The sequence below is a fragment of the Microcebus murinus genome, chromosome 23 (genome assembly GCF_040939455.1).
Source record: "Microcebus murinus isolate Inina chromosome 23, M.murinus_Inina_mat1.0, whole genome shotgun sequence".
Classification (NCBI taxonomy): domain Eukaryota; kingdom Metazoa; phylum Chordata; class Mammalia; order Primates; family Cheirogaleidae; genus Microcebus; species Microcebus murinus.
The window spans coordinates 29573092-29586307 of record NC_134126.1 but is presented as its reverse complement, the minus strand read 5'-3'; the positions used below and the strand labels follow the sequence as shown (position 1 = coordinate 29586307).

Here is a 13216-nt window from a genome sequence, read left to right as displayed (position 1 = left end):
CTCCCACCCTTCCGTGGGCGGTGAGGAAATGAAGCTACAGGGCGCACCTGAGCGTGCGGAATCGGCGGGGTTGGGGGTCCTGAGCCCGGGCTGGTGCTCCTGGATCTGCAGACGGCTCCCGCCCGTGGGGGTGTTGCCCTGGACAAGCCCTGGGGTCCCGAGTCCCCGAGCTGGAGGGTGGCAGCGTGTGTGCGTCTGTGCGTTGTGCACGTGGCCCCATCCCAGCGGCCTCACGCGTGTAGCGTGAAGCTCTGTACCGTGACAGCGCCAGCTGCGTGTGACGAGGTAGAAAGCCCCCGGGATGTGAGTCGGACCAGCTGGGTTCTAGTCTGGATTCTTCCCCACCTTTCCCTATTCTTCACCAGATCATCTTGGGCAAATGCCTCCACCTGGGCCTCACTTTCCCCAGGAAGAACTGCCGGGCTCTCCGGTGTTCTGCCTTTAGGTGACCGTGCCATAGCTGCCTGTGGAAATGGCCACGTGGGCCAGGCCTCGGGGATCTGCACGGACGGGGTACAGCACCGAGGGTGTTTTGCAGGGCACGAAAGGCAGGGCTCGCTGGCTCAGCAGCGCGGAGCCTGGGCTCAGAACTGGTTTCTGTGAGCATGAGCACCTTCCTGCCCCACAGTCTACTGCCACGGCATTAGCCTTGGCCCCTGGGGGGCTCCACGGGGCACGGTGCGGGCTCTCTGCAAACTTCCCACCCTCGGTTGTGTAGACAACTCCACCTGAGCCCTGTCGACAGCAGATGCATGGCCCCGTCCCTGCAGGAACCTGTGCGTGGAGTGAATGTGTCCTTTGTCAGTCTGTGTCACACTCCTGTCCACACATGACCACACAGCTGCCCCTCCCGCTGTTGCAAACACCGGTGAACCCAGACGCAACAGGCTGTGAACATGAAGTCTTTATTCCGATGGTCCTCAAAGCGGGGAAGGACTGGTGCAGGGGGCAGGGCAAGCGTCCAGCAGGAGCTCCACGCCCAGTGTCCCCTTGTGGGGCCACAAGTCCAGGCAGAGGGCGATCCCAGAGGGTGCTCCTGATCTGGGCTAGGACAGGGCCCTCCTGGGCAGCAGAGGGCCTCAGCGGGCCAAGGCGAAGCCAATGCGATTGTTATGCCGATCGAACTCTGTATAGAACTTGCGGATGAAGCTGGCGCCCAGCACCCAGATGGGCCCAGTGGGCGGTGGGATGTCCATGCCGTGGAGGGCCAGCGTGCACAGGTCATCGTTACTGTAGGGGTCCTGGCAGGAAGGGAGACGGTTGCTGCACGCCCAGCACATGGCCACTCTCCCTTCGCCTTGCCTGACCCCACAGCTGTCTCCAGCAACGTTCCCCTCCGCCCCCATCAGGCCCCCATCCCCGGGCCTCCGTGGCATCTTGGCTGCCTTAACCCATCGTGGACCGCACCCCTCCCGGGCATGGGCACGGCGCTAGATGCCAGGCAGACAATGCATCGCATCGGGCACTGTGCTACCGCCAGGAGCTTGCCGTCCAGCTTAGCCTCTGATCCTAGACAAGCTATTGAACTTCTCCGAGCCTATTCATTATGAAAAGAGGATAAGAACATAGGAGCGCAGGAGCATTTGGGGAGAAAATGGAGATGAGGGACACGCACCGAGATCACTAGCATGGCAGCACATTTGGAATCACCTGGGGAAACCGAGGCAAAGGTGCCACTCCTAGAGGCTCTGATTTAATAGGAATGGCATGTGGCCTGGGTACTGGGGTTTTTAAAAGCTCTCCAGGTGGCACGTGCAGTCAAGTCGAGCACCGCCGGCCTACCGGCAATCTGTGCATCATAGCCTGTCGCACCCTGCCTCCCCGCCCCGGCTCCAGCCTCACCTGCAGCACGTAGTCCGCGCTGGTGAGCGTGTAGGCTCTGCCGCCCAGGTGGAAGGAGATGTCGGGGAGTGTGGGCGCCTGGTGACAGTTCACGACATACTGGCGGGGGAAGGGGGGATAAAGGGAGCCTTTTGGAGTGTGGGAGACCTCTCCGCAGACAAGGAGCCCTGTGCTGTGGGCAGCTGCGGGAGGGGGCGGGCACGGGCCTCCCTCCGTGGGGACCAGCCACACGGGTGCAGGCAGCGTGTGAGGGGCGGCAAGGGAAGGCCTGAAATGGCTTCGGTTGGGACTTGAAGCTGCCTGGCGGGGCTTGGGGGCCCGTGCCCAGCCTCCCGCCACCAGTTCCTCACCTGGTCCGTGCTCAGCTCCTGGGCCCCCAGGGCCTCCATGAGCAGCCGCAGGGAGCCGACGGGGCCCGAGATGTAGGACGCGCCCGTGTCCACTGCCGCCGTGCAGCCCTCCGCACAGAGCAAGGTGGCCGACCTCACGGACACCCTGGGGGAGGCCGCAGACAGACGGAGGCTGAGGGGTACCTCTAGGCTGCCTGTCTTTCTTGGGCGAGGGCAGGGCTGGAGGCCACGCTGGGGGCCGCGATGCATTGGAGGAGGGGTGAGGCAGTGAGTGGAGGAGGGAAGGTGCTGCCCCTCCCCCAGCCCATGGCTTAGTGACCCTCTACCGCCTCTCCCAAGGCGCCCCTCCCACTCTGTTCCTCATGTCTTGGTGCTCCCCAGGGTGGACAGAGCAGGTGGAGAGCAAGTGGCTGCATTTGGAGAAGGGGTGGGGTGGCGAACCTGCCCCTTCCCGTCCCACCCTCCCCCCGTGGAGCATGGGGAGCGTTGAGGATTCCTGACCCCTTCATTTTGATCTGCCAGGAGCCAGTCTTGCTGATGCTCACGTAGTGGAAACTCCCCTGGTAGTACTGGGGGTCGCTGCCTCCCAGCACGATCTCTCCCCCCAGGAAGTGGGAATTCCTACAGGAAAGATCAGAAGCTCCTGGAGACCCACAGCCTCCAAGACCAGAAACTAAAGCAGCAAGGGGACGCTGGGCAAGGGTGCAGGGCAGGGTAGCGGAAGGTGGGACAGATGGCAAGGCTCGGCGCTGTCTCTGTGAAGCACGCAGAACATACCGCCTCTCCGCCTTTCTTGCCGTGCTCCCCCCCCACCCCAGCCCAACCAGAAGCTTTCCCAGCGTAGTCCAGCCGTGCCCAAAACACATCCCCAGAGAGGTCACCGAAGAGGAACAGGTACAAGGACAGTGAGTCGATGCAAACAAGATGCAAACTGGCGCCCTGCACTTGCGTTTGGGTTGCTGCTGGTGGAGCAGGTGCACGGGAGGGGACTCTGGGAGGCTGCTGGGTGGGGGCTGGGGGCGGGCACGGAGACAGCAGGAAGGAGGGGCCGAGGCCTTGAGCATCCAGCAGAGCCTGGGCCTGCTGACATGACTTTGGGGCAGGTGCCGTGTGTGATTCTGGGTCAGGTGCTGAGGGAGTGCTGGAGGGTCAGGGCCACCTGAAGGGTCTCATCTCCTTACTTGGAATTTCTGCAGAGAAACCGAGACAGCAGAAAGGAAGCCCTCATGTCACACGGGCCTCCCCGGGGTGGGTGTTATGCATTCTTTTTACCCTTCAGGCAGTGGGATCACCTAGAGGTGAAACCACATGCCTGAAGTCACCCAGGCCACGAGTGGACGAGTAGGACCTGAGCTGAGTGCCCTCGCCCTCCTCTCTTCCCTCTGCACGGCGCCCACCTCAGCTCAGGGGCTACCAAAGGGCTGGTTTCCAGCGTGTGCACGTGCCTGTGATGTGGTTTTCCAGAATTCGAAGCAGAGGCGTGTGTACCTGCACGTGTGTGCATGGGTGTGTAGGTGTGCACATGTCATTTTGTGCAACTGTAAATTCCTGTGCTTTTTCAAATTCAGAACATGTATGTGTGTGTGTGTGTGTGTGTGTGCCAGCACAGGTTCCTTTCAGCCCCTCTCCCACCAGTTAGGATCTCCCTGAGTGCTCCTTCCTCCCAGCCCAGGCTAAAGGAGGAGACGGGCCTCTCCTCAACAAAGCCGCCTCCTTCCCGGTTGCTGGAACTTCAGCCCTTCCGTGGCCTGCAGGCTCCGTGCACCCATTTAGCTTCTCTTTCCACAGTTCTAATCTCTCGCTTTCTCTTGGCTTGCTTCTTCCTCCACCTACAGGCATTGCTCAGGCATCCTCTAGCATTTAAAAACGCCCAACCTTCCCTTCCCTTCCCTGCTTCTGGATCTCACCCCACACGCCGGCCCCCATGCCCTCCCCTGTCGAAGTTCCCCGGGCAGTGCACATTTCATGGCCTCCACTTCCTGACCCCCGCATCCACCTGTTAACTGCCTGCCATCTGGCCTCATCCCTGCTTCCTCTAAAACGGCTCTTCCCTGGGCCACCCCTGACTGCAGAGCCACCAATGGGTGGCCTTTTCTCAGTGCCTCCCTTTCTGTCCCCAAACCAGAGGTTCCTCTCCTTTTCACCTCTGAGGCTTTTCCGGACTCTGACCCTTCCCTCTCACTGCCACTGGCCTCGTGTTCTCACCCCTGTGACCTCTTGTCTCCGGCTCATGCTCATGTCTTGCTAAACCCAGCAGCTTGGAGCAGGTCCCAGCCCTACTCAAGAGCTGACAACAGCTTCCTCAAGGCTGGCTGAACCGCATATTAACTCAGCCCGGCATTGAAAAGCACGCGCGGTTTTCAGCACGGTGCTTGCTGCATGCCCGTGACACTCGTCACCTTGTAGAATTTCTTGTCTTCCCTGCTAGACTGTAAGCTCTATGAGGATAGAAGGGCAGGGACTCTGTCTCGTGCTCTGTGTTCACTGCCGTGCCCCAGCGCCTACCACAGTGCCTGGCACAGGCCCCTTACTGAACCGCTGAGTGAGCAAATAACAAATGCAGGAGCTCATGAGTGAGGGCAGTGGCCGTCTCCGTCCCCTGCGGGAGGGGCCAAGGCCCTCATGGGAAGGGTCTCCAGGTCACAGCAATGCCTTATTTCCCATCCCCCCCATACACCTGGGAATGTTTGTCTGCACTGCCCAGGACCGTAGTCACTAGCTGCTGTGGCTGCTGAGCACTTGACATGTGGCTAGTGCAACTGAGTCACTGAAATTTAAATTTTAGTTAATATCAACTAAATGAAATTTCAGCCGTGGCATCCACATTGGCTGGTGCAGCTCTAGATGTGGGCTGACAACCACCCTGTCACAATGATTCTGGCCCACACTGTCTTTCCCCTCCCCCAGCTCTTCCACCACCACCACCCCTCCCCCACCTTGGCCCCTGGGGGGGCCCAGGCCCCACCTGCTGTAGTAGACAGAGAAGACGTCCTCTTTCAGCACCCCTTGGGAGAGGATGTGGTCAAAGACAGGGGTGACCCCGCCCACGGCCTGAGCAGGGAAGCCCATGCCCAGAACCCCGTCAAACTTGGCCAGCATGAAGGGTATCAGAGGCAGCTCCGTGACTTCTCCAAACGTCTGCGTCACCATGAGTCCGCCCACCTGCGGGAGGAAGGACCAGAGGAGACCTAGCTGGGGTCTGGTCTGGGCTCCACGCCGGGAGCCCCCGGGACACGCATGCTCCAGGGTGCAGCAGTTGGGGTGAGAGCATGGCACCAACCCTGCACACGCACCCTCTCCCAGCACACGCCTGTGTCGTGGGCCCCCGGGGAGAGCTGGAGTTGACCAGGGACTGGAAGGGCAGGGCTGAGAAGCTGGCCCTGCCACACAGCAACAGAACAGATGCTGAGCACTCCGGTCCCCCCTCCCTAGTGGCCCAGCTGTCACGTCCGGCAGGACTGGGTCTCAGCCCCAACCCTCATCATGGGCTAAGGGTTCCTTTGGCACAGCCAGGCTTGCCCTTCCTGCTCCTTTTCACCTGAATTCATAGGCAAGGGGTGGGGACTTCTTCTCAGTTCCGCGTGCTCCCCTCCCCCGACTCTGATGGCGCAGGGGCTGAGAAACCCCAGGAATGGGGAAGGGATCAGACACTGGCCACATGGAAAAAGAAAACCAGGCCCTGACCCTAATCCAAAACCCTACCTCAACTTGACCTTAAGACCTGTGCCTTAAGACCTTAAGACTTATGCCTAACCCTAAAGTCAATGCTAATCACAATGTCAACAATGTCCCTGACTCTGGTTGAGTCTGGGTTTCAGTCTAGGGTGCGGTTAAGAGCCCCATCAGAGCTGGTGACCTCAGGCAGTTGGTGACTGCGGGCTGTGGGGCTCAGGACAAGCCCCACATGCAAGTCAGATGCAAAATCCTCTGGGAGCCGGTGGCAGCGCAGGTTTGCCCCAGCAGGGTTCTGCTGCTTTGCAGCTCCAGCTGGACTAGCAGAGCAGAGGGTTCCTCAACTGCCAAGGCAGCAGGGCGGCCCGGGGTGCACCTCCCCCCAAGTGGGGGCCCTCCAAGGGCAGGAGACGCCTGGGGGACAGAAAGGGGCTGGAGTCGCGTGGCCTGGGGCAGCCCCACTTACAGTTACGACGTCCTGGCTTAGAAACCCTTTGACCTTCCCGGATCCGTAGTGGATGGTGAATTCCGTCCCGTTCTCCATGTAGCTGGAGGATTCCGAGGCGTCGTAGAGACTGTGAATCTCTGGCAGAGGGACAGAGGGACAGGGCTGTCCAAGAGTGGCCCAGGCAAGGGGGCCCGGAGGCAGGGTGCATTGCTGGTATGGCTGGTGTGCTTGGAGGACTTAGCGAGGTGGCCCTGAGGTTGGGGGCTTGGGAACTGCGTCTCACCGTCACGGACTGCCTTTCTTGGGCCCCTCTGATGTGCCCACACCCCTGAGACTTTTGTCTCAAGTGAAGCATTTTAAAGTAATTGCCAACGACGCTGAGAAGATTCTAGGCACAGAGTAAGTGCTCAGAAGATGTCGTTGACTGAGACAAGGGATGGCAGAGCCCAAGTGCCAGGGATGGGTTTGAGAATTCAGTTCTGTCTCAATCTCAGCAAGATGGGGAAATGGCCTTCTGGGTGGCCGGGGAGTCCCGGGAGCTGGCCTTTTCACCTTGGTGACCGTATAGGAAAGCGGGAGACGCCGTCCCCTCTCTCCCCTCAGGAGAGGAAAGAGGGGCAATAGCACAGGGGCAGAGAGGAAGTGGCTCACTCGGTGGAGGGGGGAGTTAGCTAGCTGCGGGGCAGGGCTGCCCCAGGGCGGGGGCTTGGGGGAGGTGGCGTGGGTCCGGGGTCTCACCACAAGCAGTGTAGAGAGGGCTGCACTTGGAGGAGGGCACCCAGAGGTTGGCCGAGCCCGTGTCGAAGATGACTTTGAAAGTCTGGGGTGGGGTGCCGATGCCAATCTCGCCGTAGTACTGGGTCTGGGGGGGGGCAAGGAGAAAGGGGGGTGGCGGGGCTCAGGGAGACTCGAGTCTCGGGGTCTTTCCTCACTCCGCCCTTGGCTCTCAGGGTGACATTAGGCAGACCCTACGGCCTGTCTGGGCTCCCATTTTCTTGCAGGGACTGCAGGGGGGAGGCTGGCACCCAGGAAGGGGAGGCTCGGTGAGACACCCTTCCCGACCCTCGAGGGTCCCCTGGTGGAGGAAGCAGTCGGGCCGTGCAGGGCCAGGTCTCGGAAACCCCCACCTGAGTCGCACATCCCTTCCCACCCACCAGTGACGCCTGGCTCTGGGCCTGGGCTGAGTTCCACACCTCGCCCTGCCTCTCGCTGGTCCCTACGTTTCTTCCTGCCCTTTGTGCCTCGGGCTTTCCAGCTGTAAAATGGGAATTTTTCTAGGGTGCTCGTGTGCTCCTCAGCTCTTCAGTCAGGCAAGCATGGAAAGAGTGGGCCTCGCAGCAAAGAGACCCCCAGGCCCGAGAGGAAAAGGAGGCGGGCAGGGGCGAGGGGCCAAGCCCGGCACTCACGTCCAGGTAGTTGGTGAGGACCACGGGGGAGGAGCCGTTGCCGAGGGACAGCCTCCCGGGGAACTGGCTCCACTCGGCACTCAGCCTGGCCACGTCCACCCCTCGCTCCTTCAGGCTTTCCCGGACCGAGGGCATTTTCTTGAGGAAGATCCTGGGCCAGGGTGGAGGAAGAAAAAATAGAAAAGTCCTGCTCTCCCCCGAAATAATGGCAGAGTCCCCGAGGGGCCCCCCTTTGAGTACAGCTCCCCGTAACCTTAGCCTGGGCACCCGGGACTCACTCTGTGCCCTGGGGCTTCTGAGAATGTTAGGAGTCTCCTCTTGTAAAGATCAGTTTAGATGAGGGGGAGGGGATGGGCGTATACAGACACCACGGGTGAGAAGTGCAACGTTTGGGGGATGGACACGCTTGAAGCTCTCACTCGAGGGGGGAGGGGGGCATGGGCAATATATGTAACCTTAACACGTGTACCCCCATAATACGCTAAAATAAAAAAGAAAAAAAAATTTTTAAAAAATCAGTTTAGATGAGTCACCTGCACTGGTAATAAATAACAACCCTAAACTAACCTCCTTCTGTTGTCTGATTTTGATTAGACAAGGCCATTTTTTCATTCATTCATTCATTCATTCATACATTCATTCATTCATTCCATAGTCATGTGTCAGACAACTAACACTTGGGGATACTGGAGACACAAGACAAAGATCGTCACTGCCTTTCGGGATGGAGGCTGGGGGGTGGGGGAGGCAGTGTCACGTGCCGCCTGTAGGTGGCAGCAGATGCCCGCAGCAGCCTGGGGGGGGGTGTCCAGGATGGGGGGGCAGGGGCGTGTCCAGCCGGCGCTGACTGCGCTGGGGCGGGTGGGGAGAGATGCCGGCATCTGCAGAGTGCCTGTGCTCCTCCTGGTCCTTGGGAAGATGTGTCCTGGACCGAGGTCCCAGTCCCTTGGTTTTTTTGTCCAGACGCCTTCCCATCCATCACCTCTGGGAGGCAGAATTAAGAACAGACCACTTTGTAACCAGCCTGAGCAAGAGCGAGACCCCGTCTCTACTAACAATAGAAAGAAATTAATTGGCCAACTGAAAATATAGAGAAAAAAATCAGCCGGGCGTGGCGGCGCATGCCTGCAGTCCCAGCCACTCGGGAGGCTGAGGCAGGAGGATCGCCTGAGCCCAGGAGTCTGAGGTTGCTGTGAGCTAGGCTGACGCCACGGCACTCTAGGCCGGGCAACAGAGTGAGACCCTGTCTCAAAAAAAAAAAAAATTAAAAATAAATAAAAAAAGAAGAGACCTAGGCAACTCAGAGAGTACCGAACTGCCACTGAACGTGTGCGGAACACTACACGCACCCCACGCAAGCCTCATGATGACACTGCAAGCTGGCTGTCCTTATCCCGTTTCACAGACGAGCAAATAAGGGCTCACAGGCATGAAGCTGACTCCGAAATGATGGAGCAGGTACTCAGAGCGTGTGTCTGGCCCTGTTCCCGTTCAGGGTCCCCCGGGTCCCGACATGAATGCTGTTAGCCCAAGCCAGGAGGAAGATGCCTCCAGCTGTTGGCCAGCGTGACCCAGGATGGAAGCCCAAATTAACTTTGCAATATTCCCAGACACACGAAGGCTCCCTCTCCGTCTCAGCCGCCAGTCCCCTGCGGCCTCCTCCCCTCTCCTGCCTTAGTGAATCGCTGTTCCCACGGGCCCGTCGGCGCCTAGTGGATGTCAGGGCTTTCTCCTCCCTGCCGTGGGCTGCCTGAATCCTCTCCTTTAGCACCGCGGTCCCCAACCCCTGGGCCGAGGCCCATTACCGGTCTGTGGCCTGCTAGGAAATGGGGCGCGCATCGCCATCTGAGCTCCGCCCCCCACCCCACCGGTGACCCACGACATCCCGCCCCCCATCCCCAGTCCGTGGGAAAATCGTCTTCCCTGAAACCAGTGCCTGGTGCCAGAAAGGCTGGGGACCGCTGCCTTAACGCTTGTAGAAAGGCCCCCTGTGCTACTGATAGCGCCCGTGGTCCTCACTGTGCCCGCGTCCGGCTCAGGCGGTCTATCCCACTATCTCAGCGAATCTTCAAAGCAGCTCTATCAAGTGGGTGCTGTTATCATCCCTGCATTTAAAATGGTAAACTGAGACTCGGAGAGGTTAAGTAACCTGCCCACACGGTTCCAGAGCTAGTTTGTTCTGCTAGTGAAGCAAGATTTAAATCCAGACAATCCAGCTCTGCAAGCCTTGCGTTTGGTCGCCGCTGCACCGCGCTGCGTCCTGGCGGAGTTAACTGCACCGGTGCTCGCTCTTACCAATAAATAATTGGAGGTTGCAAGCTCCTCGAAGGCAAAGGGCTTGTCTTAATCGTCTCTGAGTTCCCCGCAGTGCTCTGGGCAGGCCTGACTAGTGCCACTTATTTCCTGGCCGTGTGACATTGGGCAAGACAGTTCCCATCCCTCCCTGCCCAGCTGGTCGAGAGGGCTGGATGCGCCCTGCCACCCCAGCTCTGCCCGGGTTCGGGTTCGTTACCGTCGGAAGGCGCTGGTGTCTGTGGGGAGGCCGAGGGTGCAGGAGCCCCAGAGCACCAGCAGGAGTCCCCAGCGAGGCATTCTGCTCCGTCCCTCCATGCTTCCCCTCCGTCTGGGGCTCTCTCTGGGACCCACGGAAGCCTGGTGGCTCCCTGCGCCCTTCTCCTTTTATACACTCCACAGCGGGATGTTTGCAAGCCTGCTCTGCCCTGATTTACTGCCCGGGGGCAGATGGCAGGGCAGCCGGCAATAAATCCCGCTCGTGGGACCGACCTAGGTGGGTGAAGGGTAAGCAGGTTTCCGGGCGTGGAGCAGAGGGGCCGGAGCGAGGAGGGCTGTGGGAAAGCAGCCCTGTGCCCAGTGACGCCAGCAGCCCTCCGTCGGGCCTGGCCCTTCGACCCCCGGGGCAGGCAGAGGCTGAGAAACAGCACTGCTTAGGGACAAGGTCAGGGCTGGGGCAGGCGTAGAACCTAGGTTTCCAGCCCCCCAGCCCAGACCCCGGTCCTCAACCCCTGTGCCCTTGAAGCTCCATCCTCTGTGCGAACCTTGGCCTTGCCCCAGCCGGCTTCCCCAGGCTGCGCCCCACTTCCCCATCTGGAACATGCGTGAATCTCCCTGGCTTGTCCCTTGGCAGGAGAAGCAGCGCCTGGTCTGATCCTCGGGAAGCAGGGAAACGGCGGGGAGGGGCTGCCCATCCCCAGGGTCTGGGGAGGCTTCTGCAGAAGACAGGTGGGGCAGCTGCTCTTCCAGCTCATCTTCCTCTTTCTGCTCGGCCCTGCGTCCCTCGTGGGCCCATAGCTCTGCCTTTTACGCTTTTCCCTGTAGCTTTACGAGCAGGATGGGCAGCTCCCCAAACTTGCACCTGGCCCCAAATCCCAGGGTGGGTGCTATCTACTCCGTCTGAGACGCCCTATCCTCGTTTCTCCCTGATTATTTTTCAGGGTCCGCTTCAACTATCACCACCTCCTCCACGGAGCCTGCCCTGACTCAGCCTAGGGTTGACTGCTTTCTGCCGTGGGCTCCCCCAGCACAGCTGCAAGCCCTTAGAGGAGCGCACTGCCCCCAGCGGCCCCTGCAGCGGAGCTGTTGGGTGCCTGCGCAGCTGCTTCTGGCCCACCTCGGCCCTTAATAGCTATCAGATGAGTGAACCAGCACACTGCAATGGGCCATGCTAAGAGCCCTGGGCTGGCTGTCAGGGTTCTAGTCTTCACGCCACCACGAACTTACTGGGTGATGTTGGATCCCTCTCTTCCCCTCTTTGGCTCTCAGTTTCCAAATCTGTACAGTGAAGCAGGTGGCTGGGTGGCCCCTAAGGTGCATTCATGCCCAGACACTCCAGCGTTCTAAGTTCTGCGCCTTCGGGGGCTGCTCTCTGCACCAGCCAGGCGATAAAGACAATGAGAGGTCGGCCGGGCGCGGTGGCTCATGCCAGTAATCCTAGCACTCTGGGAGGCCTAGGTGGGAAGATAGCTTGAGGTCAGGAGTTCAAGACCAGCCTGAGCAAGAGTGAGGCCCCCCGTCTCTACTAAAAAAAAAAAAAAAAAAAAATAGAAAGAAATTAATTGGACAACTAAAAATATAGAAACAATTAGCTGGGCATGGTGGCGCATGCCTGTAGTCCCAGCTACTCGGGAGGCTGAGGCAGGAGGATGGCTTGAGTCCAAGAGTCTGAGGTTGCTGTTAGCGAGGCTGACGCCACGGCACTCTAGCCCGGGCAACAGGGAGAGTCTCTGTCTCAACAACAATAAAAAAGCAATGAGAGGAGCTAATCTCTGTGGCTAATGCCTGGCTAATGAATGTGTTTTGACCTCAGAGATGACAAGGCCTCCCCAAGTGAGGGGCTCTAGTGCCGAGTCTTCAGGCACTGTGTTCGGCAGTGGGAGAATTATTTGCGGACAGGGGAACACTTTTCAGATCCCCTCACAGTGAGGGTGCCTGGTCAGGCTGAATTACCATTTCTTAAGCACCCACATAGGCCTCAGCTGCTCCTTCCATCCCCTTCCATCCCTTAGCTAACATTCACTGAGCCTTTATCATGTGTCAGACGCTCTGTGAGAGGCTGAAGTCTCAACAGCAACAAAAACACAATTTCTGCTCTTGTTCCCGGAGCCCACAGTCTCGTGGGAGAGAGAGATTATCATCCTCACACATCAATGTAAAACAGTGCCGGTGACAAGTGACAGTCAGAAAACTCCAGGAAGGTTTCCTCAAGGAAATCAAAGCTGCATTGATCTGAAGGCCGCATAGGCTGTGCACAGCTGGAGAGAGAAAGGAATAGAGTCCCGGCGGGAATGGCACGTGCAAAGGCCCTGTGGAGAGAGGGAGGGGATTGTAAGAGCTAACACTTACTGGGTGCTTACCACATGGCAGGCACCACTCTAGGTGTTTTGTTTTGTTTTGTTTTTTTTTGAGACAGAGTTGCTTTGTTGCCCAGGCTAGAGTGAGTGCCGTGGCGTCAGCCTAGCTCACAGCAACGTCAAACTCCTGGGCTCAAGCAATCCTCCTGCCTCAGCCTCCCGAGTAGCTGGGACTACAGGCATGCGCCACCATGCCTGGCTAATTTTTTCTGTATATATTAGTTGGCCAATTAATTTCTTTCTATTTAGAGTAGAGACGGGGTCTCGCTCTTGCTCAGGCTGGTTTCGAACTCCTGACCTCGAGCAATCCGCCCGCCTCGGCCTCCCAGAGAGCTAGGATTACAGGCGTGAGCCACCTCGCCCGGCCACTCTAGGTGTTTGACACATTTAATTCTCACAATAACCATATGAGGCGGCACCATTATAACCCTCTTTTGTAGAGATGAGGCCACTGAGATACAAGAGGATTCAGAAGGTCACTTGCCCTAGGTCACACTGGCAGTAAGTGGCAGAGTCAGACTGTAAGTGCGGGTGGCATGACCAAACCCATTACCTAGCTGAGTGTCAAATCATAAAAGTTATTAAAGTTAAGAAGTTCCCTGTTTACTGTAAGAGCCGTGGGAAGCTGCT

At 58.8% G+C, this 13216-nt stretch overlaps 1 protein-coding gene across 1 annotated transcript; it reads right to left on the bottom strand.

Moving 5' to 3' along the window:
- Positions 1-1079: 1079 nt before the first annotated feature.
- Positions 1080-10352, bottom strand: REN (renin). Its single transcript, XM_012760973.2, has 10 exons — positions 10231-10352; positions 7719-7869; positions 7051-7174; positions 6331-6449; positions 5158-5354; positions 3374-3382; positions 2694-2813; positions 2193-2337; positions 1843-1941; positions 1080-1241 (listed from the first exon to the last, which is right to left on the bottom strand). Exons 1-10 carry the CDS (start codon positions 10326-10328, stop codon positions 1080-1082), a joined length of 1224 nt encoding a protein of 407 aa, XP_012616427.2. The 5' UTR covers positions 10329-10352.
- Between the last annotated feature and the right edge of the window lie 2864 nt (positions 10353-13216).

Excerpts from the sequence above, each read along its gene's own strand:
- REN (XM_012760973.2), bottom strand. The coding sequence starts at position 10,328 with ATGGAGGGACGGAGCAGAATGCCTCGCTGGGGACTCCTGCTGGTGCTC. Across the intron at positions 7,870-10,230 it reads GACACCAGCGCCTTCCGACG|GATCTTCCTCAAGAAAATGC; the intron begins GTAACGAACCCG and ends ACCCTGGCCCAG. Across the intron at positions 1,242-1,842 it reads GCGCGGACTACGTGCTGCAG|GACCCCTACAGTAACGATGA; the intron begins GTGAGGCTGGAG and ends CCTTCCTGCCAG.